At 48.7% G+C, this 24,686-nt stretch overlaps 1 protein-coding gene across 1 annotated transcript in view; it reads left to right on the top strand.

Moving 5' to 3' along the window:
• The window catches only part of SLC2A9 (solute carrier family 2 member 9), a 208,141-nt gene that overhangs the window by 144,000 nt on the left and 39,455 nt on the right, over window positions 1–24,686 (top strand). The window contains exon 11 of the mRNA XM_043906186.1: window positions 1,455–1,530. Within this exon, the coding sequence (XP_043762121.1) occupies window positions 1,455–1,530 (76 nt within the window). The remainder of the gene's footprint in view (window positions 1–1,454; window positions 1,531–24,686) is intronic.

Here is a 24,686-nt window from a genome sequence, read left to right on the forward strand (position 1 = left end):
AGGAAGCCTTCCCCTACCCGCTGTCTGAAGCACCCTCCTCTGTCTTCCCCAGGATCCCAGGGGCAGACCTAAAACACTGCTTTACACATAGCCTTGGCTTTCATTGTTGAACCATCTCCCTCTACCAATGGACAGTGAGTTGTAGGGGTGAGGACCATGCCCATATCATTTCTATATTCCTACCTCCCAGGATGGAAGGATAGATAGGTGGATGGATAGATGGATGGATGGATGGATGGACAGATGGATGGATGGACGGATAGACAGATGGATGGATGGGTGGACAGATGGATAGGTGGATGGACAGATGGATGGACGGATGGATGGATGGACAGATGGATGGATGGATGGACAGATGGATGGATGGATGGATGGATGGATGACTCAAGGCACCAGACCCATTTAGTACAAGAGGCTATGAGGCTCCTCCCAGCCCTAGACCCTGCTGCAGCAGGAGCTGGTGGGCTTAGCTTGGCATGGAAGGGCTGCTCTCCCCTCTACCCGCTCCCCCCCACCCTGGAGGTCCACACTGGGCTCTCCCATGCCTCTGCACCCTTGCCCACGGGACACCCTCTCCTGGAACTCCTTTCCTTTCCTTTTCCTCTTGCCTGACTTCAGCTCAGCCTTCAAAGGTGAGCATAGACTCCTCTCCTCGCCGAGTCTCTCTTAGACTAGGCCCGAGTCTCTCTTAGACATGTTCTCATCATCACCATCCAGTCTGCTAGAGCAGAAGCGATTTCCCAAACTTCTCTCCCACCCAGCATGAAGTCACCACCCCCACCCACCAGACAAGTGACAGCCTCTCCAAGCCTATTTAATGACATGAGTTAACTCATCTCACACCTTGTCAGGACAGCGAGAGAGAGAGATAGCATTTTATATGATAACAGAGATTGGCCTAGAGAAAAATTTTTAAAAGTGAAATTGCCTGTAAAATTTTCTCATATTGCCTGCTTCCAACTAAGCCCTCAAATGGTGTTATTCATTTGTCTACCAGTTACCATATGCTGTGCATAATCAGTTGCTCAGTCATGTCTGACTCTTCGTGACCCCATGGACTGTAGCCCGCCAAGCTCCTCTATCCAGGGAATTTCCCAGGCAAGAATACTGGAGAGGGTTGTCATGCCCTCCTCCAGGAGATCTTCCCGACCCAGGGATCTCCTGTTTTAGCAGGCTGATTCTTCACCACTGCACCACCTGGGAAGCCAAATGCTGGGACTTTGCTAAATGCTCACAGGCATCATGCCATTTCACTGTGACCTCTGTAAGATAGACGGATGGAATGGCTTAGGGGTTATCATCGTCCCCACTTTATGGATGCTGAAACTGAGGCTCAGAGATGTAAAGTGACCTGCCCCAGGTCTCACAGATGGATCAAGGAGGAGCTGGGGCGTTTGGTACCCAGGTCCTCCACTCATGACTGCCCCCTCATCTGCCCAACTGCTCTCTCACAGGACCACGCGCCCTGGATCCCTTACCTGAGTATTGTGTGCATTCTGGCCATCATCGCCGCCTTCTGCAGTGGGCCAGGTAAGGCTCTCTTCCTTCCTCACCCGTCGGCCTAGGGATTCACGATGCCACCAGGGCAGGGTCTTCTCATTGCACAGATGCGAAGCTTGTAGTCTGAGGAAGGACAAGGGCCACTGGGAGTGGAGGGGGAATAGAGAGTCCCCACCTATTTAAATGCAGTGATCGTCTTGGTTTCCATCCACCTAATGGTCAGTAACAAACTCACTCAAAGATGCGTAGGTGGTAACATACTACAACATAGCGATCTTTAACAGCTGGGAGAGCTGGGAGCTGGGATGAATGAAAGATACTCAAGTTACATTCTGTGCCCACAGAGAGGCTACATTTTCATATGGAAGGTATAATGATATAATAATGGCAATGTCTAGGATTTATTCACCATTGATTATGTGCTGTACTTGGCCAAGCATTCGATGCCTGTTATCTCATTTAAGGCCCATGACAGCCCTAGAGAAGGCAGAGAAAGGAAGCTGCTTGCCTAGAGCGGGCAGTGATGGAATCGCCCAGCCCCTAGGTCCTAACCACTGCCTGTCACTGTCCCTGCATGAGCGTCCAGTCGGAGTGTTCTGAGCCCCAGTTTACCCTGGACCCAGTTTCAGCCCCAGCTCTGCCGTTTCCCTAGTGGGCAGGCCCTTTGCTCCTCCAGGGCCTCAGATGGTCAGGCAGGTGGGACTAGGGGCCCTGCCACGCTTGGCCTGGGGGCCTGTGTCCCGCAGGGGCCCCATCAGAGGCCGTGCTGGGGCTGGGAAGGTGTCTCCAGGCAGAGCTCGCTCCTGGAGGCCCTGCTGTGGTTCTCCTTTGTTTGGGTTTCCCTGTTGATGAAAATATTTCTATCAGAACAAACGGACCTGAACTTCTCTTTCTCCCCTTGGGCTGATTTTCATGGGCCATGATGTTCCATGTCCTGTCACGTTTACCCCCACCAGGGACAACAGAAGGTTGCAATGAGATGGTGGGATGGGCCGTGGAATGACTGGGGGAGGATATCAGACATGCATACGCGTGTGCACACGCACACACACTGCTGCAGTGATGAGATGGTTGGAGGAACAGGAGGTATCTTCCAGGGGGCAGGGGGACAGTTAACGACAAGAGGACGAACCAGGAGCCCACGAAGCAGTTAAAGGAGATTCAAGGGGGGAATATGCTCCATCCCACGGGACCTCCATACCACCCACCCCTCACGCAGCTGTCACGTCGGGGCCCCTGGAGGTGGGCGGCTGGCGGCTCCATGCAAGACCAGGGACTGTGGGAAGGAAACCCAGGGGGTAGTCTTTGCTCTCATGGGGCTCATAGACTAGTGTGACCATCTCACCCGGCCTATCACCTGCCCCGTGAGGCCTGTCCTGACCACTTAATCTAAAATCAACACACACGTACACAAACACATAAATACACACACACATGCATAGGCATACACAGAGTATACACATACACATATGCATACATAACAAGCATACACAAACCCAAACTTGTGTACATATACCTACATACAAGTATACACATGCACATGCATACATACACATACAAGTATACACATACACTCATGCACACACACACATGCATACACAAAGTATGTACACACATGCACATATGCACAATATACACAAACATACAAATATACATACACACAAGCACACACACATACACACATATACATACATGCACACACAAAATATACACAGACACATGCGTGTATACACAAGCATACACAAAGTCTACATACATACGCAAACACAAGTATACACATGCACACACATACACATACAAGGATACACATACACAAATGTACATATGTGCTCACACAAGCCACAGTCACTCACATACGCACACACGCCCTCGATCACATTATCCTGGTTTACTTCCTTCTCAGCCTCTCTCCCTGACTCATCTGCTCACGGTATTCTCAGATGAGGATTTAATACAGGGACTGCCCATCTTTTTGTGTAAAGGGCGAGACAGTAAATATTTTCCAGGCCCCACAGACTCCACGGCCACTCTGCAGCTCTGCAGTGGTTTTGCAAATGCAGCCACAGGCAGTGTGTAAATGAAAGATGACACAGCTGTGTCCCCAGGAAACCTTATTCACGAGAGCAGGTGGCAGGCTGGGTGCGGGCTGAAGGCTGTGGTCCGCTGGTGTCTGGTTTAGTACGTCTCCCTCAATCTAGAAAATAAGCTCTGAAAGAACCTGTCTGTGGCTCATTATCTCATCCTCAGAGCTCAGAAGGGAGCCAGGACCGGCACTGTCACGGCTAGAGCTCTTCCAAGAAGGGGACAAGTCACCCCTAAAGTGACTTGGTTAAACGCAGAGGCCATGGCTGAGGGCTTCCCTGGCCCCATCCTGCCCCTTGCCCCATCCTGGCCTCACACATAGTAGCGCTCAGGCATTAAGCTCTCTTGTTTGCACGGCATATCTCTCACACATCACCCCCAATCTGCATGATAGTCTTGAAATTAGGATTAACTGCTCCTGTTTACAGATGAGAAAATAAGCCCAGAGAGGTTACACGGTCCCCTAACATATACCAGCTGGAAAATTTTGGAGTCAAGATTGGAACCCAGATCTATAAAACCTGCGCCCTTCCCACCCTGTTGCAAAGGATAGCAATTCACATCCATGCACTGTTCTGAGCTTTTCCAGCACATTCCAACCTCTGATCTCTGTCCCCTGATCTAGTCCTCACACCAGTTCTCTGATAATAATAACATTTATTGAGCACTTACTATGCTCCAGGCCCTGTTCTAAGTGTTTGAATGCTCATAAACATCCTGTATGAATATTAGATAACACAGAATCAGGTTGTGAAAATAAAATAGTAACAATCAGGGATTTCACTCAGACTCAAACTTGACTAATAATTCTCAGGATACTGGTCATCATAAGATGTAGGTGAAGTTTAAAGCCATCAGCAGGGCTCCCTACATTCTTCTTTGAAGATTAGAGTGCACTCTGGTCCAGATTAAACTCCCAGGGTCTCTGAATAAAACATGCAGGACAACACACATCCAGAAGCTATTTTATTCATGAAGCATCTTCATTTTCACTTTGATAATTACACAGCTGACACTGACATTTTCCAGTGAACTCTCCCCATTGCCATACATCCCATTCTAAATAAGCCAGGTAAAGCATCCTTAAAGCATTTGTACATAAGGACTCTCTCTTATCTTTCTGCTACAAGTACCATTATGAGGTTGGATTAGCAAGTTTATAAACAGAATGGACCAGGTTACTATTTTTTCTCTCTTTTCCCTCTCCCTATCCCAGCTGTAGAAGGTGAATTACAGGTCAGCTGCAAAACCTTCCCTTCCCAAACTAATTTTATATCCCCTTTATAGATGAAAAGCAAAAATCTTAATTTAATCATTTCCCCAAGCCTCATAGCTAAGAGGTGAGTGCTGGATTAGAGTTGACACCACCTTGTTCGAGGACCTGTAATCTTAACTCTGACCTATGCACGTGGTCACGATTTAGTGACTAAATAACAACAATGCACATGGTCGTTTCTCATTGACGGCTTGCTAAAAGGTGGGTAGAATTAGGCCCATTGGGAAACTGACCTGCAGGACTGACAGAGAATCTGGGATAAGAGAGAAAGCTTCTGTCTTTATCCTCATGTGATAGGTCTACTATGCATTATCATGAATCAGTCCTGTTTGTGTCAGTACAGAAAGGTATAATTTGCCATTTGTATCTAGTTGTCAGATGTCCGTGGCTGAAGGTGAATTCAGAACACTTTGATTTTCATGGTTTCCAGCTGTTCTGGCTTCAAACGTTGTCTGTGCACACAGGTCAGGAGCAGTCTTTCTTCTTTGCCTCAAACTCGCATAACTAAATCATAGCACCTATTGTTGACACAAAGGCTGTGTGACACATCCAGACCTTCACAGTGAGGCAGAACAGAACATGGGGATGCTTTCAGAGCTCCCAGGGGACCTCAGAGATCCTTTGGCAGATGAGAAACTCTACCCAGGAGCTGGGATGAGTTAGGACAAAGGCATCCTAAGTTCGTGAAAGAACAGAGAAATTTTCAGTCCAGTTATTCATTGGAAGCTTAAGCTATGCTTTCCCTGACAAGAAGTCCTCTGACTATGACTTGATTGCTTCCAGTGATAGGGAACTCACTAGCTAACAAAGCAATGCTGTGGTCCAAGATCAGGGAACTATGGCTTGTGGGCCAAATTTTGCCCATGGCCTATTTTGTATAACCCATGAGCAAGGAATGGTGTTTACATTTTAAGGGGAAAACAAGAAGAAGGTGTGACAGAGACCATCTGCAGTGGCCTAAAAAATCTCATATATTTCCTATCTGGCCTTTTTCAGAAAAAGTTTGCCACCCCTTCTAGAACTCCTCAGTTCTGACCTTTGGAAGAAGGGAGAGTGAGCTAGCTTAGGAGGGAGGGAAAGATGAATTTCAATACAGCAGAAATGCCAGGATATAAAAGGAGGTTAATTGCAAAGGAACCACAAATAACCCAGCAGGGCCCAAGCAGTGGTCCTCAAACACTGCTGAATCACCTGGAAAGCTTTCAAAAGTCCTGATGGTCAGGCTGCATCTGGGGGTGGGACCCAGGCCATATTTTCTAACACTCCCAGGTGATTCCAGCTTGCAGCCAAACTTGGAAATCCCTGGGCAAGAGCCATCTTTCCCAACTCTGGCTGAAAGCATTACAATCCCCTGAGGGGCTGAGAGAACTACAGTGAATGCTGACACATTCCTCTCCTGACACAGGCTCCGTTGGACCTCCAGGGATGAACCCAGTGAGAACCGCTGTCCAAGGTGGGTTGGGGTGGGGACACAGCCCAGGACCAGTCGGCAGTCAGCAAGGAGCTGGAGGCAGGTCCTTGGGCATTGCGTTAAGGTTTACTCTGAGCTCCAGAGAGGTCTGTTGCGGGGGATGTTGAAGCATGAACTTCGCAGGGCAGGTTTGCTGTGAGCAGAGCAGATCTGGAAGGCAGATGGGAAAATATATGTAGCCAAGCGGCATGAGCCGGGGGGCAGATGGGAAACCCAGGCTACAGGAAGTGAGGGCCAGACGAGGGCGGTGGGCCCGGGCAGTGCCAGCCGGCAGGGACCCCGCGGACATGGGCTCTGGGCTGAGTCAGACCGCTGAGGGGAAGCCCCACATCCCGGAGTGGGATCTGAGCGCTGTTCTGTTTTGTTCCGATAACAGCTGTTCTCCCAGGAAGAACAGTGAGTGCTGACATGATCTCTCCGTGGACAGATTGGCCTTCTTCTCTGTCCACTTAAACAAAGATGCTAAATTGAACCCCTCCGCAAACCTGCCTGAAAGGCCTTCCTGACCCAACCCACAAAGCTCCGCCTTCTGTGCCTTTCCCAAGCTCTTGCCTTCCTGCCGTGACCTTGGCTCCCCTCCCAGCATTTGCAAACGCTGCTTTCTCGTGATCATGACTGTGTGCTGAGTTTCAGGGATTTTAGACTCTGCTCTCCATCCGTATCTGGGAGGCTCCCTAATGGGAGGTCCAGGTGCACCCCCCAATCTCGGATCAGCTGTTGGTCCCTACCCTCTGCTCCCCTAGACACCCCGTGTTCACCCAGCAGCTGGGTGTCGCCCACTCCAGCTACTGTAGCCACGAGATTGACCAGGGCTTAGAAACTTCACTTGGACTCACAGTGACAGCACACAGCTTAAGCCCCCGGGGAAATTACCTGTCCAAGAAGCCCTGCCACTGGGGTTGTGAGATCATGTTGCACCTCCCTAAGCGGACAGGAAGGAACAGGTCCCCAGAGGAACTACCCTGGGAATGCATGGCTCGGAACTGATGGGAGATAAATGGCCAAGGGCCTCCCAAGCAGCCTGCCCCTCCATGATTAAATGAAAAAAAATCATCTTCCCAGGAGAGAAGCTGTACATTTGCCCGAGGCAGCTTCTGTGGTGAGCGGATCAATGCAAGGAGACTTGACAGGGAGTTGAAATTAGGTGAAGGGAAAGAAAGAAAGCAAGAAAGGCGGTTTCCTGCTACATATTTTATTTGTGTGCATAACCGCAAGGCAGTGGCAGAGAGGCCTAATAAATGAGGCACAGGATAAAAGAGCTTTATCTTTGAGGGAAAGGAGATGATCCTCAAAGCATGTCAACTGCAGTTTGAAAAGTCTTAGGACGAACAGACCGTGCCGGCTCTGAGTTCAGCCCTCTAAGGGCAGTTTACCAGCCAGTGGGGAGGACCGATGCACCCTGGTCCACGCAGCAAGATGGAGTTATCACTGTTCATGTAAATGGGCGCATCAGGATCTGATCTGAGCTTTCCAGAAGGCTTGTGCCGTCCTGATGGGGGAGTATGCCAAGTGCCTGGGGAACGTGTGATGATGTTTTAATGATGTTAGTTGCTCACTCGTGTCTGACTCTTTGCAACCCCAAGGATTGTAGCCCACCGGGCTCATCTGTCCATGGAATTCTCCAGGCAAGAATACTGGAATGGGGTTGCTATTCCCTTCCCCAGGGGATCTTCCTGACTCAGGGATCGAACCCAGGTCTCCTGCATTGCAGGCAGATTCTTTACCATCTGAGCCCCCAGGGAGCACATGTCTGGCTTGGAAAGGGGACACCTCTATCCATCACAGTGATGTAATCTGAAAAGACTGCCCGCATGTACCAACCTTTGCAGGGACCATGGGGCTCTCTGCCCTGCCCACCCCTTCCCCCTGCCCACCCTACACTCTCCCTGCTTTCCAGCCACTTGGAGCTGGTGGCAGCTGCCCCATGCCACTCACGTGTCCTTAACTTTACACATCTATCCTCCCACCTAGGGCCCACCCTTATGCATTCCCATTGTCAAGGGGAAAAAATTGCACAGTGTCAGAGTTGTGAGTTGTTATTTGAGGCAAAATGAGGACTGCAGCCAGGGAGACAGCATCTCAGATAGCTCTGAGAAGCTGCTCCAAAGAGATGGGGGGAAGTCAACATATATGTGATTTTGGTGAAAGGGGAGTTTGTGCGATTGAGCACTTATCTTTGTGAAAGTTTTCTGCTCATCATGAGGAGCTAATGTCACCATGAAGGGATGAAGTGCCTTTCTAAATATGAGGAGACATAAGAATTGGGCTCATGAGATCAGCTTCTGAAACCATCCAACTACCTGAAGACCTGTCCTGCCAGTTTTTCCCAGAGCACAGAGTACCTCACTTCTGATCTCCAACCTAAACTTTTAGGGGATGTTGAAGGTCAGCAGCTGTGGCAGCTCATGATTTAATCCTTGTAGAGGTAGATGGGAAGTGCCAGTTTGGCACAATCCATCTGACGAATGGCTTCTTGTTCCGGTGGTTAAGACTGTGCTTTCCAATGCAGGGGGTATGGGTTCCATCCCTGGTTGGGGAGCTAGGATCCCACATGCCTTGTGGCCAAAAAACCAAAACAGAAACCAGAAACAATGCTGTAGCAAATTCAATAAACACTTTTAAAAAGGTCCACGTCAAAAAAAAAAAAAATCTTTTAAACATAGTTGTCCGTTCCCATTGACCCTTAAACCTTTCTTAAAACTAGAGAGCTCCTCCTTTGTGCCCCTCAGCCCCACCCCCTAGACTTGCTGCTAATCTCACCCTCTCCACCCCCTATTACAATGGCCGAGGCTGCTCAATTTCCTTTAATATCTGGAAATAGCAGAGACCTTGTTTCCATCACTTCTGTATTCCAGGCACCAAACACAGGGCCTGACAACTGGTTAGCACTCAATACATGATTGTATTTCTCATGCATTCATTCAACACTCACTCATGGAGTCCCTACTGTGTTTTCCAATACCAAATGCCCTTTTTCCCACACCCATCTTCCAGTTATCTAACATCAGCTGTATGTCCAGCAATGCAATCCAGTTCTGACACTCCCTAACCCAGAGTGAGCACAGAAACCGCCCCCCCCCAAGTTAAGGGTCCAGCCCCACAAGCCTTCCCCCATCTCAGGCACCAGCTGCGGTTGGGGTCACCAGGTGACTGAAGTTCTGCCTGGCCGACTGCAGTACAGAGGCTCCCAAGACTGATCCCCTCAGGCTCCGTGTTTGCAAGAACGACTCCCAGAGCTCAGGAACATGCTCTGTTTAAAACAGTTCACTCTAAAGAGGTGCACAGCGAAAGGTATGGGGAAGTGGGTATGGAGCGTCCATGCCCTGTGGGGGTGTACACCCTTCCCAGCCCCTCTGTGAGTCCACCAACCTGCACACTCCCTACCCCACCCCTTAGGAGTTTCTGTCGTGTTTCATTACGTGGGCATGATCGAGTCAATCACTGGCCATAGCGGACCGAACTCAATCTCCAGGCCATCACCCCTCCCCAGATTTACATCTGGGGGATTGAGTCTGACCGTGTTAGCAAGGCCAACTTCTTGTTGCACCCAAGAGCCCACATGAGTCACCAGGTTAGGTGGGGAGGAGAGGGGCTCATTAGGAAAAACAACACACTCCTGCATGTTATGGTATGCTAAGCCACTCTGGTCGTGTCTGACTCTTTGCAACCCCATGGACTGTAGCCCACCAGGCTCCTCTGTCCATGGAATTCTCCAGGCAAGAATACTGGAGTGGGTTGCCATCCCTTCCTCTGGGGGATCTTCCCCCACCCAGGGATCTAAACTGCATCTCCTGCAGTTCCTGTATTGCAGGCAGATTCTTTATCCGTTGAACCACTGGGGAAGTTCAGGACACTCCTATCACTCAGGAAATTCCAAGGGTTTGAGGAACTCCATGTTTTGTACCAGGAACTGTGCTCTCTGCCAGAAAACAGGGGGGAAAGCCAAATGTATATTTATTATCCTGCAGTGCCAGGCTCTGGGCCAGGATTGGAGGTAAAGAGTGAATGAGACAGACAGCGTCGCTGCCACCACGGAAGAGCAGCCCACAGTGTACAAATGACTCGCCCAGGGTCACTCAGCGAGAGCAGCAGAGCTGAGATCCGGACCCGGGCAGTGACCCCCCCTGACCCTCTCTCCCCACCAAGCACCCAGCCTGGTGTGGCTTTGTGGCTCATACTCCTGCAGGCCTGGGTCCTTGGGACCATGGGAGGGTTCTCAAATATCCCATTCAGACACTGATCTGTCTGTAGACTGAAAAGATGCACAACCTGAAAGGTGAGAATTACATTTAATTCAGCAGACAAAACTGAGGACTTACGCCCAAGAGACAGCCTCTCAGAGACTGCTCCAAAGAGACAAGGGAGGAACTGGGATATATAGTTTTTTTCAGCAAAGACCAGGTAGTTGGAACATCAAAAGATTACTGTTCATTAAAGAAAACAGATATCTCAAGGATGTTAAGGAATTTAGTGCTTTTCTGTGTCTTGGGAAGATGCAAGAGTCTGAGCTCACTGAAATCACTCCTTTGATCTGCACCTTAGCTAGTGGAGGCCAGTATCCTGTTCTTTCCGGGCTTCCCAGGTGGCACTAGTGGCAAAGAACCCGCCTGCCAATGCAGTAGATGTAAGAGACGAAGGTTCGACCCCTGGGTCGGGAAGATTCCCTGGAGGAGGTCATGGCAACCCACTCCAGTATTCTTGCGTGGAGAATCCCATGGACAGAGGAGCCTGTCAGGCTACAGTCCATAGGGTCACAAAGGGTCAGGCACAACTGAAGCGACTTGCATGCATGCATACCTCCTGTTCTTTCCAGTCCCAAGTCCCCTGGGGTGCACTTTTGGGGTGACTGCAGGGACTGGCCCATTTGCCTCCATCCTGAGTCCCTTCAGGGCTCACCACAGGTGGTAGCTGCAGTGACCTGACTAGCTGTTTATTAGTATGGCGGGCAACAGTTTTCATTCACCACAGTTAGATGTCCACCTCGGACATTTCACCCCCTGTGGCCTTGGCACTGTGAACCCCTTGCAGCACTGGGCACCGAGGTCCACTGAGGGGGGAGAGGCCAGAAGTCCACCTGTTCAGCCACTGGCCAAGGAGGGGGGGAAGTGCCAGCCAGGATCTGGGAACTGAACTTTGAGGGTCCACCCTGATGGAGCCCGTGAGACCCGGAAAGGGGAGAGGCTAAGCCCAGCAGACCCAAGAGGAGAGCCTGAAGAAGGGAGAAGGGAGAAGAGTCAAGGGAAATGGAGTCCAAACCACACACATGCGTGACATGAACCGAACACCAGCCTGGCACCTGCTCTGTCTAGGGGGGAGGAGATGGAAAACGTGCCGCTGCTGCCCTGGAGGAGCCCACGGGAGACAGACCTGGAATGGATGATCTTGTTCAGTGGATTTACCCAAGGGCAGGAGCGGGAAGAAAGGAGAGGGAACCAGGGGATGTCAAGTGACCAGCATTTGGGCAGATGTTGCTTGGACATGATCCCATTGAATTCTCTCAAATCTGCAAGGTCGAATCATTCATCTCACAGCTGGCAAAGGTGGGTGGAAGTCCAGAGTCAGCCCTGGCTCTGTCTACCTCTGAACCCCATGCCATGGGGCAGGCACTGTGCCAGGCCAGGTGCAGGGGCGAGGTTCTGTTCCTCGGGGATGTTGCCCCAGAAGGGAGCTCAGTGAGCAGGCAGCAAGGCCTCAACTACCTGGTCAGGGGTCAGGACAGGAGGCCAGGTCCTGCTTGGAAGAGATCTTCCCCAAGCATGAGTCTAGCACAGTGCCTGGCAGGTATAGGTACCCAGACATTTCTGCTTGTTGAATGAATGAATAAATGAGAGAGTAACTCCATCCATGGCCTTGGCCTCCACTCAGTTGCATTAAGTAGCCCAGAATTCAGATGGAGGTCAAGTCAGATGATTCATTCCTCCTCAGAAGTTAAGAAACTGTGTGAAAAACAGAGTAACAAGTAAATCAAACTCTAACTCTCTTGACCAAGGAGAGATGACTGGGTGGAAGACATCAGTCTACATACATTAAAACGATTAGAGATCTCAGCCTGATACCAAATAGGTATACAGTCCTAATTTTTTTTTAATGGTTTAATGACAATAAATGGGAATGTCTCACAAGTCCAGGCTTAAAAAAAAAAGTAGCAGCCATTGCTCAGAACATATTTGTATCTCTAAAAGGGATTGATGCAGAAGGTGAGATTGAACTCCAGTAGTAGATTCTAATCCTTCGCTGTCTTCATCCAGAAGAGGATACCAAACGCCCACACCCATTACCACCTGGGATCCGGGGAGAGGACTTATGAGATAACCTTTCTAAAACTACCCTGCAAACTCTCAACTATCATAGAAATTTGCAACTAGGTCAAGGTCCAGCAGGAAGGTACTGTCAGCTGGGGTTTTAAAGGAAATTGCACAAATGGCCTATTTTCAGAGGAGAGGCAGGTGAATGGGTTCAATAGAAAAGATGGACAGAGCGAAGTGTCACCCCCACCCCCCAAGCCTGACAGGCATCAGGGAGATGAATTTTGATTAATAATCATTTCTTCCAAATAAGAGAAATTAGATACTAAGAAACAAGACTGTGCCGTGAAGACTGAGCTTGACAGCTCTGGGGAGCCCTGTGGACCGTTGCTATATTTAAGACTTTCGCCACCATCTCCACCTCCAAGAACTAATTTTCATCCCAGTTGAGAATGCATGAGGGAGGTAAACACATAGATTTTTTTTTTTAGGTCAGTACAAGCTGCAACTTCATCTCCAAGAGCATGAAGAGGAATGAGAAACATCCCAACCAGGAGCTTGGAGCCCAGGTTAGAGGCAGTTTCCAAGTAAAGAAAAGAAGAGGAAGTAGTTGACTCTCTCTGGAGAAGGGGGCTGGATTGACAGTTGAAGCTCAGAGAGGTTAAGTGCTTTACCCAAAGTCACACTGCAAATGAGCAGGGGAGCCAGGATTCCAGTTCAGGTTAGTGTGAATCTAGAGCCCCACCTCTTAACATCCACATGCAGTAGGCTACCAAGAGAAGTCAGGACCCTGGCACTGTGGAAGCATGAAGAAGACACTTCCTGGACAAGCGGGAAGTCAGGTTACCTGGAGGGAGTAAAGTTAAACTGATTTCTGAGTGTTGAGTTGAAACAAGCCGAGCCACCAATCATGAGTTCTCAGAGTGTGAACTGCCCATGGCACCACATCTAAAGACGCATCATCCCCGTGTTAGACAGACACTAACATAGGAGAACATCAGCCCACAAGCAAACCCAGCTGTGCATACACTCAGGAAAGCATGCCTCGCACACTGGTTCAGACATACATGTACACACGTGTGTGACCCCCCTCTCACATGTGTGAGGAAAAATGTTCCTTTCTTATCCACTCTCAGCTGCCTGATGGCCATCCCTTGCCTGACTTCAAATCTGGCCTGGATGCCCGCCATCAGGGTGGGAGGTGGGGGAAGCCCAGGTGTGCCTGCCCTGGGGGAGCAGATGGTTGGCGCGCATGGTCACCAGCCAGGGCTGCCGCCTGCCAGGTGTCTGGAGAGTTTCCTCGGTGAAGCCACGCTGGGCCACGGTGTGTGATGGTTCAGGTCATACAGAAACCTACTTACTGTAGAAAGTGTTTTTCCTTGAGGAAGGGGCACATTTTCTTGTTTGCAAAAGTGCCATTGGGGTTAGTGGTGGCCCAGCTGAAAAGAAAAGGAAGGAACATCTGGGCAGAGGCCAAAAGTCAGCAGAGTGTGTTGGTGGATTCCAAGAACACAGAGTGTCGCAGGAGGAGACAGCGGGGACGTGGGGGCAGCAGGGAAGGTCCAGACACAAGGAAAATAGAGCCAGGTCATCGTGGCCCTCACGGGCTGGAAGAACTATTAATAGACTTTGTCCTCCCGGAAGTAGGCGGCCACTGAGGAGTTTCAGGCTACAGTGTGACACTGTCAGACTGTTTTAAAGTCTGTAGTGTGGAGACTACGTGGAGGGGAAAAACGGAAGATGGGAGAGGCTTGAGTGCATGCATGCTCAGTAGCTAAGTCATGTCCAGCTCTTGAGACCCCATGGACTGTAGTCCACCAGGCTCCTCTGCCCCGGGATTCTCCAGGCAAGAATACTGGAGTGGGATGGGGTACTATCTCTTCTTCCAGGGGATCCTCTCCACCCGGGGATCAAGCCCAAGTCTCCTGCATCTCCTGCATTGCAGGCAGATTCTTTACCACTTGAACAATCTGGGAAGCCTGAGAGAGGCTTAAGAGGCATAAATTTAGGGGTCATTAAGGAATTTGTATTAGGGAGCTATCACTGTGTAACAAATAACCCCAAAACTTAGCAGATTAAACAACAACCGCCTATAATTGCCGACATCACTGACTCAATAGACATGAGTTTGAGCAAGCTCCAGAAGATGGTGAAGGACATGGAAGCCTGGTGTGAGGCAGTCCATGGGGTCTCAAAGAGTTGGACACAACTGAGCGACTGAACAACAACAACAAATCTATAATTGCTCCCAAGTCTATGCACTGACATAGTAGTTTTGCTACACCTGGCCCAGGCTTTGCTGATCTTCATGCATCTCTGCATTTGGCTGGCAGATTGGATGGATTCCAGTCCGTCCAAGGTGGCCTCAACCACTGATCTGTAATCAAGAGGAGTGACTTGATGTCTGTCACCACCCAGCAGGCTAGCCCAGCTCATTTCCAAGGTGGTAGCCAAGTTGAAGAAAAGAAATGTGCAAAACTTGCCAAGGTCCAGGCTTCACATCACTTCTGTCCCTTTCTCTTGGCCAAAAGGAGTCAAAAAGCCAGCCCAGAACTAAGTGGTGGAGAAAAGACTTTACCCCCATTCGGAGGGGCTGAAAAGTACCATGGCCATTCTGCAATCTCTCCAGAAGCTGTAACCATAGACTAAGCAAGGGATGACAATTCAGGACTCTCATTTTAAGGGAGAAATAGGTGTCATTCATTCATTTACCCATGTCACAAATAATTATTGAGTGCAAACTGGAAAAACCATCCTTCAAGTCCTGGTGATAAAATCGTGAGCCAAACATGCACACACACTCACACACACACACACACACACACAGAGTCCCTCCCCTCAAGGGAGCTTACTTTAAGTAACAGTCAAAAGTTAGCGTCCCTGCTGGAAATGTATGACAAACTCCACTGACATAATTTGAGAAGGCAAACTGCAGTGGTGAAGACAGGCTACAGGATAATGTCAAAGACCCTAGTTATTTTGAAGGTCTCAACATATGACATGAACACCCACTCCTCCACCTATTGGCCATGCAGGAAGCAAAGCAATTTACAGAAAGTTAATTCATCAAAAGTCGACTCACTGAATGGTCAAATCGCTGAAAGCCATGTCATAGAGAAAAACTATTTGCAGAATTTATCTTATTCCTTTTAATTATCTCTTAAGAATGTAGAGACTTTTGTGTGGAACCCAACAATTTTAACACCTTTCATCTATTTCAGTATTGCTCTTCATTTTGCCTGCATAAGTGAATTTGGAAAAATGTCCCCCCCCACCTTGTTTTAAATTTAGTTCCTTGTTGTAACTGAAGGCTACTGGGGCAAGAAAAAGCATAGCTGAGCAGCATAAAATATATCTGTATCAACAGTAAGAATATATGTCTTCTTCACTCTCCAAATCCATTTTATTCCAAAGACTGATACACACAGCAAGTAACAGGGTTTGGATAGCGAGAGATATATCAGCACATTATGTCAATTTATTTGATTCCTGATTGGAAAGCCAGAGTCTGGATAGCAAAGGTGCAGAGAGCAAGAGATACACACCCATAGACAGAAGAAGAGAATAAGATTCTCTTATTCACAAATGAATTTTACATCTTTGTCATTTGATGAATCGACCTCAGTGAAATGAGAGGCTGTGCCAAATTCAGGCTTCCCTGGTGGCTCAGATGGTAAAGAATTCTGACTGTAATTCAGGAGATCTAGGTTCGATCCCTGGGTCAGGAAGATCCCCTGGAGAAGGGAATGGCAACCCCACTCCAGATCTTGCCTGGAGAATTCCATAGATAGAGGAGTCGGACTAGGGGCCCTCTAGCTGGGTGGCTGTGTTTCAGAACCCGCTGTGGTTCTACCTATCCACGATCCAGACTGCTGGGTAGGCAACAGAATTGGCATTTTAGCACATTTTCTGGAAGATTCCCAAGCAGACAGTTCAGCCCAAAAGCACTGTCTTGTTTGTAGAAGCTTTCAGGCTTAGTAACCAACTCTGGGGCTACCCAGAGACCCACACCTGTAAGCTGGCCAAACTGACCACTGGCTACCCACTTCTCCTCCACGGCTCTCAGGACAACATGAAAGTCGTATGAGATTGCTGACAGTGTGAACATTTAGTATTTAGCCAGCATTTCAGATTCTGTGCTGAGTATCTCACTCAAGCCATCTTACTCAGCCCTCAACCAGCCCCACAGGCAGATTGTCTTATTCCCATTTTGACCATGAGGAAGATGAGCCTCCAAAAATTTGTGGCTCTTCTAAGTCATACATGTAGATGCTACTGATGTCAGAGAATGGTGATATTTGTGCTCTTTTCTACCATAATGCAGTGAACATTGATACCCCCCTCTGAAATTCACATCCACTCAGAACCTCAGAAAGTGTCCCTGTTTAGAAAGAAGGTCATTGCAGATGTAATTAGTTAAGGATGTCAAGATGACATCATCCTAGCGTTGGTTCAGTTCAGTTCAGTCACTCAGTTGTGTCCGACTCTTTGCAACCCCATGGACTGCAGCACGCCAGGCTTCCCTGTCCATCACCAACTCCCGGAGCTTGCTCAAACTCATGTCCATTGAGTCAGTGATGCCATCCAACTATCTCATCCTTTGTCATCCCCTTCTCCTCCTGCCTTCAATCATTTACAGCATCAGGGTCTTTTCCAATGAGTCAGTTCTTCTCATCAGGTTTCAGCTTCAGCTTCAGTTTCAGCTTCAGCATCTGTCCTTCCAATGAATATTCAGGACTGATTTCCCTTGGGATTGACTAGAGCCAGGGTGGACCTTAAATCCAATGACTGGTGTCTTATAGACAGGGAGAGGACACAGAGAGGGACACAGTGGGTAACGTGAAGATGGAGGCAGAGATCAGAGCGATGAACCTACAAGCCAAGGAACACCAAGGAGTGTCAGCAACACTGCAAGTTAGGAGAAAGGCGTGGAGACTTCCCTGGTGGCGCAGTGGATAGGAATCCACCTGCCAACGCAGGGAACACAGGTTCTATCCCTGGTCTGGGAAGATTCCGCATGCTGTGGAGCACCTAAGCCCACGCTCCACAACTCCTGAGCTCGCACTTTAGGGCCCAGGAGCCTACAGCTCCTGAGCCCCTGTTCCACAGCTACTGAAGGCTTTGCACCTAGAACCTGTGCTTTGCAACCAGAGAAGCCACTGCAATGAGAAGCTCGTGCAACTCAGAGAAAGCCTGCGTGCAGCAATGAAGACCCCCAGCACAACCAAAGATAAATAAATAATACGAACTGTTTTAAAAATAAAAAAGTGAAAGACATGGGATGGTTTCTCCCTCACAGCCTCCAGAGAAAACTAACCCTACCAACACCTCCATTTCAGACTTCTCGCCTTCAGAACTGCGAGAGAATAAATACGTTGTTTTTAGTCGCCATGTTTTGGTGATATGTTAGAGTAGCCCTAGGAAGCTAGCCATGCTGTTGGCAGGAAAATATTTTCTGTCTCCCAGGCAGCAGTCGATGTGGGGCCAGTGGGCTTTGGAAATGACAGACTTCCATCATCAAGTTATCATCATCCGCATCATCACTAATGCCAAACAGATGGTGGGGCAAGCTGCTCGCCAAGCTCACAGTGAGCTTTCTGTTTATTCAGGAAGACCAAGGGGAACTTTTAAAATTAATATTATCTTCCTTAGGCAGAGCACCTGTTCAGAGCTAGGTACCACAGCCACCCTCATCCTCAGAGCATCCTGCCAAGGAAACACTCTTCGAGACAGGGTCACCTGGGCTCCAGGAGCCTGCCCTGCCCACATCATATGGTGCGGAGATATCCCAGGATTTGAACCTACATCTATCTGACTCTGACATCACCTTTCCTGCCAGTCTCCCTCCTGTTTTTCCAGACACTTAGTTTCCTTCCTTATCTCTTTTCTGCAGCCTAAGGCAGAGTTAATTAGTGAGTTTATCTCCTGCCGTGTTAATTTGGCATTGCGCTCTATGACTGTCTGCCAAGTTGTCCCCAGAAAAGATGGTCCCTCAGATGCAATCCTAAGCAAATGCTGTTCTGAGAGTGAATTTGAGCCCTCCAAGGTTTCAGGGAAGAAGCCTGGATCTGCAACAGAAAGATGGAAAGTTTTGAAAACACTGGTTCTGCAGCCCCAGAGTCAGTGACACACACACCACCCCCCAACCCCAGCTTCTAGGCTTCCCTGTGATTCCCCCAGCAGCAGTCTTCTTCCTGGCTGGGATGGGGCAATCCTGGGACCAGGCAGGTGGATTTGTCACTTAGCTGTTCCTTGCAGCCTCTGAGATGGTGAGAGGAGGAGTCTCTGTCTGGGTGATTAGTGTCCCTTGGCTGATGTACAAAGTGCCACGAACAGATGACTTTAACAACTGAAGCCTCATCTGTCACAGTCTGGAGACCGGAGGTCCAGAATCAAGGTATCAGGAGAGCTTAGCTCCTTCAGAGGCTCAGGGGAGAGTCTGTCCACACCTCCCTCCTGGCTTCTGGTGGCTGCCGGCATTCCTTGACTTGTAGCCACATCCCTCCAATCTCTGCCGCATCTTCATCTTGCCTCCTCCTCTATGTACCTCCCCAGCCCCCTCCCACTTCTCCCATATAAATGTGGTTAAAAATAAATTCACAACCTGAGGGTTGACAGTTGTGTTTTATTAGGCAGGAATTTTTAGGACATCAAGCCCGGGAGGCAGCATCTCAAGTGATCCTGAGAGACACGCTCTGAGAGGGGCGGTGGGGGAGGAGACAAGTTATATCGAAGTTTTGCAACAAAGGGCAGGTAGTCCAAACTTCAAAATACTATTGTTAATTAAAGAAAACTAGATATCTCAAGTTAAAGAATTCAGCCCTTTTCTATTTATGGGCAGATGCAAGAGTTTGGACTCACTGAAATGATTCCTTTCATATGCATCTCAGCTATCTGGGCTTCCCTTGTGGCTCAGCTGGTAAAGAATCCGCCTGCCATGCAGGAGACCTGGGTTCGATTCCTGGGTTAGGAAGATCCCCTGGAGAAGGGAACGGCTACCCACTCCAGTATTCTGGCCTGGGGAATTCCATGGACTGTGTAGTCCATGGGGTGACAAAGAGTCAGACACGACCTAGTGACTTTCACTTTCAGCTCTCTGGGACCAGTATCCCGTGTTTTCACATCCTGAGTCCCCTCAGGGCTTGTCTGTTCATCCTTGGTGGTGGCTACAGTCACTGATGACTCTAACATCCTTTATTTACTGCTGTGTCAGGAAAGATGTATGTGATTGCCTTTAGAACCCATGCTGATAATCCAGGGTAAGCACCTCCTTAGCCTGGATTTTAAGAACTTTAACTTAATCATCCCTTTTGCCATAGAAAGCAGTATTCGCAGGCTCCAGGGATTAGGAGATGGGGTACATGGAGGGCCCCAACTGCTCTTGCGATGGCAGAAGGGCTCACAGTTCAGCAATTGCACCCCTCAATCTCCACACAAGTGCTCTCTCCTTCTCTCCTGTCTCATCCACTTCTAACCTCACAGTGGGTGAAGGGGCTCGAGAGCCAAGAACCAACCCTTGTTGGCCTTCCCCGTGCAGGCAGAAACCTGCAGCTGACTTTGGAATTGCCGGCTCTGTTGTGTCTTGGTTCTGAGTCCAAATGAAGCTCTGTTTTAACCTCCTGTTACCCATGCAATGTAAATGTCAACTAACACAACATGAATACTAGGCAAGAAGTCACCTTTGCTAAACAGGGCCTGGGAGGTATAAAAAAGGAGCAGAAGCAGTGTCTGCTTCTTGAGAGGTTAATAGAAATTCCTGGCGGCAAGGCAGGGTGGGGCAGGGGCTGTGTCAGAGTCCTGTGGTTGCTGTTACAAACCCCCACTAGCCTCAGAACAAATATACATTTATTCTCCAGGGCTCTGGGGTCCAGAAGCCTAAAACCATCGTCAGTGGGACAGAGTCAAGGTGTCTGCGGGGCTGGTTCCTTCTGGTCTGGGAGAGTCTGTTTTCTGGCCTTTCCCTACGTACGGGTTGTCCACATGTATTGGCTTGTGGCTCCTTCCTCAATCTTCAAAGCCAGCTGGGTAGCACCTTCTCTCCTCGCTGACCCCCTGCCTCCCTTTTATAAGGACCTTGTGATTATATTGGGCCCACCTGGACTGAGGGTTTCCCAGGTGGCTCAGTGGTAAAGAATCCACCGGCCAGTGCAGGAGATGAAAGGGATGCAGGTTCGATCCCTGATTCAGGAAGATCCCCTGGAGGAGGAAATGGCAACCACTCCAGTATTCTTGCCTGGAAAATCCCATGCACAGAGGAGCCTGTTGGGCTGCAGTCCATGGTGTGGCAAAGAGTCAGACACAACTGAGTGACTGAGCAACTCTGCATGCACCCCAATTGGGTAGGATAACCCAGAAGAGTCTCAAGATCTCTATCTCAAGATCCTAACATTATCATATCTGCAGCATCTCTTTTGTCATACCAGATAACATTCATGGTTTCTGGGGATTAGGAGTCAACACCATTGCGAAGGCAGGGGGTGGTGGTTATGCACATTCCAGGTAGTAACAGCATTTCCTAAGGCTAAAAGGCATGGGAAAGGATATATTTGGACATGGCAGGAAGTCAGGAGGCTGGTGGTGTCACGGGGGAGCTGGGAATGTTGGCAGGAGGGGTTAAGAGGTAAGCCGGTCCAGACCAGACTCTGCCTTGTAATTCAACCAGTATTTGTTGTTGTTCAGTTGCTAAGTCATGTCCGACTCTTTGACCCCATGGACTGTAGCACGCCAGGCTCCCTTGTCCTTCACTACGTCCCAGAGTTTGCTCAAATTCACGTCCATTGAGTCGGTGATGCCATTCAACCACCTCATCCTCTGCTGCCCCCTTCTCTTTTGGCTTCGGTCTTTCCCAGCATCAGAGTCTTTTCCAAGGAGCTGACTCTTCACATCAGGTGCCCAAAGTGTAGTGAGTGTACTAGTTCACTGGGGCTGCCATAACCAAGTCCTACAGACCAGGTGGTGTAAACAACAGAAACGTGTTGTCTCACAGTTCTAGAGGCGGGAAGTCCAAGATCAAGGTGTCAGCAGGGTTGTTTCTTCTGCAGCCTCTTTCCTTGGTGGTGGAAAGCCCACTTCTCACGGTGTTCCCACATGGTTGTCCCTGTTTAGGTGTCAGTGTCCTAGTCTCCTCTTCTTGTAAAAACACCAGTCAGGTCGCCTTAGGACTCGTGCATATAACCTCATTTAATCTGAAAATCTACATTTGCAAATGCAGTCACATTCTGAGGTCCTGGAGGTTAGGACTTCAATACATAAATTCTAGAGATGTCACAATTCATCCCATAACAGTAATCTAAAGTGAAGCTCCTAGAACAAGAAGCTTCCGTGGTTCAGGTACTTATCCTTCTTCTGACCAACTGTGTGACTTGGGGCCAGTTGCTTAACCTCTCTGGGCATCACCTGAAAATTAAAGATAATAATATCACCCACCTCACTGGGAAGTTGTAAGGATTAAATGCATCCGTTTATTCAGTGGATAGTCACTAATGGCAGCCACATGCCAGGCACTCCTATAGGTGCTAGGGATAATGATAAAGAATAAAAAAAGACAAAATGCCTGTCACTCTGGAAGAACTGATGCTGAAACTCCAATACTTTGGTCACCTGATATGAAGAACTGACTCATTGGAAAAGACCCTGATGCTGGGAAAGATTGAAGGCAGGAGGAGAAGCTGACGATAGAGGATGATTTGGTTGGATGGCATCACCGACTTGATGGACATGAATTTGAGCAAGCTCCAGGAGTTGGTGATGGACAGGGAAGCCTGGCATGCTGCAGTCTATGGGGTCGCAGAGAGTTGGACACGACTGAGCGACTGAACTGCACTGGAATGTTTATTATATTGAGACATTATCCTTTGTGTATCGTGGAGAAGGGAACGGCTACCCACTCCAGGATTCTTGGCTGGAGAATCCCATGGACAGAGGAGCCTGGTGGGCCACAGCAGTCCATGGCGTCACAAAGAGTTGGACACGACTGAGCGACTAACACTTTGGCTTTATATCCTTTGTATAGGGAAACAATATAAAACAATCTGAAAATTCACTTATCAAGTATATTGGACTGGAATAAGCACTACAGAGAAAAGTTGAGTAGGGGAGGTGGCCAGGAAGCTTCTCTGGGAAGATTTTGCAACTTGTCAGGGAAGGTCCTAGAGGCAAGGTGACAATTGAGCAAAGATGTGAAGCCATGTGGGAACAGAACATCCCGAGAGCTGGAGGAAGAGAAGACAGGGCAGAGAGGGCAGCAGGCGATGCCTCAAATGCTGATGCCCGCACACTCAGGACAGAAAGGAAAGAGGGTCTTCAAACCACCTCTTGGCTCTAAGCCAGTCTCTCTAAGGCACCAGTGTCTGAAAGAAGAGAGTATCTTTTAGACTCTGCATTGTTTGCTTTTGTTGTTTTGACAAATTACTACAAACTTAGCCAACAAAAACAACACTCATTAATTATCTTACAGTTTGGAGCCCAAAAGTCTAAACTGAGCCTGCAGGGCAACTCTTCTTATAGAAGCTCTAGGGGAGAATTTATTCTTTCCTGTTTTCTTTGTCTCTCTCTTCCTCCATCTTCAAACCTCTGCTTCTGTCATAACATCTCTTTTTCTGACTTTGATCCCCTTGCCTCCTTCTTGCGTAGACATTTATTTTAAGGACACAGAGCCCATCTTGATCAGGCAGGAGAATTTCCCCATCTCAAGATTCTTAATGCCATCTGCAAAGTCCCTTGGCCATGTAAGGTAACATTGTCACAGGTTCTGGGGACTAGAATGTGGACTTCTTTGTGGGGACATTATTTCTATCTGTCAGGCATCCCTGGTGGCTTAGACAATAAAGAATCTGTCTACAATGCAGGAAACCTGGGTTCAATCCCTCGATCGGGAAGATCCCCTGGAGAACGGAATGGCTACCTAACTCCAGTAACCTTGCCTGGAAAATCCCGTGGATGGAGGAGCCTGGCCAGCTACAGTCCATGGGATTGCAGAGTCAGACATGACTGAGTGACTACTCACGCATGCATCCCATCTGTCACAGCATCCTTTATGCTCCAAGTTTGCACAAGGGGAAGAAAAACTCTGCAATATGAAACGGCATTTCCTCTATTTTATGTTTCCCATGGGCCACTTGATGTAGTCAAGAAACTATGTGCTTCATCCTCTTCCAACCTTGGGCCTGAAGGCCAGGACCCTACTTCCCAGCTGTGTGACCTTGGGCAGCTTAGCTCAGCTCTCTGGTCTGGTCCCACCTATAATAGGAGGATGATGGATAAAAGAAAGCTGTGATCTGAGTGTAAAAGAAATGTCTGCCAAGTGCCTAATAGAATTCCAGCCTACAGAAACCACCCAAGGAGCGGGGCTGTTACAAGGTTTCCTAAGCCACAGGTCAGCTTCCTGTGCTTAAGAAAACTGCCCCTGGTGGGTGTCGTCTTAGCAGAAGTGGATCCCACCCTCCCCGCCCCCCACCCTCCACCCAGCGCTCTGCAGTTCAGGAGGCCAAGCTCTGGAGACCTGAGTCTTCACTAAATCAAACAAGTCTTTGGGAAGAGAATTGCTTCTGAGAGGACATCAAACAGAACAGGCCGAGGGTTATTTTTCTAAGACAATGGCGTCTCTAATGGAAAATTTCACCCACCTTGAAGTCTCATTTCTCAGACGGAGCCAGGGGAGGGGCTGGCGCGAGTCCGTGTACTGTCTCACCCCTGCAGTGTTTCCCTGTGTGCACCCGGCTTCTTTGTTTAAATAAAACGTGCAAAAATAGAAAATCAAGCTTTTTAGGTCTTAAAAGGGCCTGCGGGGGCTTCCTTTATAAAGAAAACTCAGGCATGTGCTTCAGTGCGTGGATTTTCTGAAACGTATTTGGCAGTTTACAGTACAGTTTTTGCTCTTTTATCTTTTCTCAGTTATGGTCCCAATTATTTCATTCAGCAAAATATTTTGAACACACGCCATGTGCCAGGTACTGTGTTCCACACTTGGGATGCAGAAACAGAGTCAGAGACATTTTCCATCTCTGGGACTTCATCATCTAATTAAGATAAACATCAAATAATTATAGCCTGAAATTATTATACATGATTATAAGTTATAAAGTGCTTCCCTGGTGGCTCAGATGGTAAAGAA

The sequence above is a fragment of the Cervus elaphus genome, chromosome 6 (assembly GCF_910594005.1).
Source record: "Cervus elaphus chromosome 6, mCerEla1.1, whole genome shotgun sequence".
Lineage (NCBI taxonomy): Eukaryota > Metazoa > Chordata > Mammalia > Artiodactyla > Cervidae > Cervus > Cervus elaphus.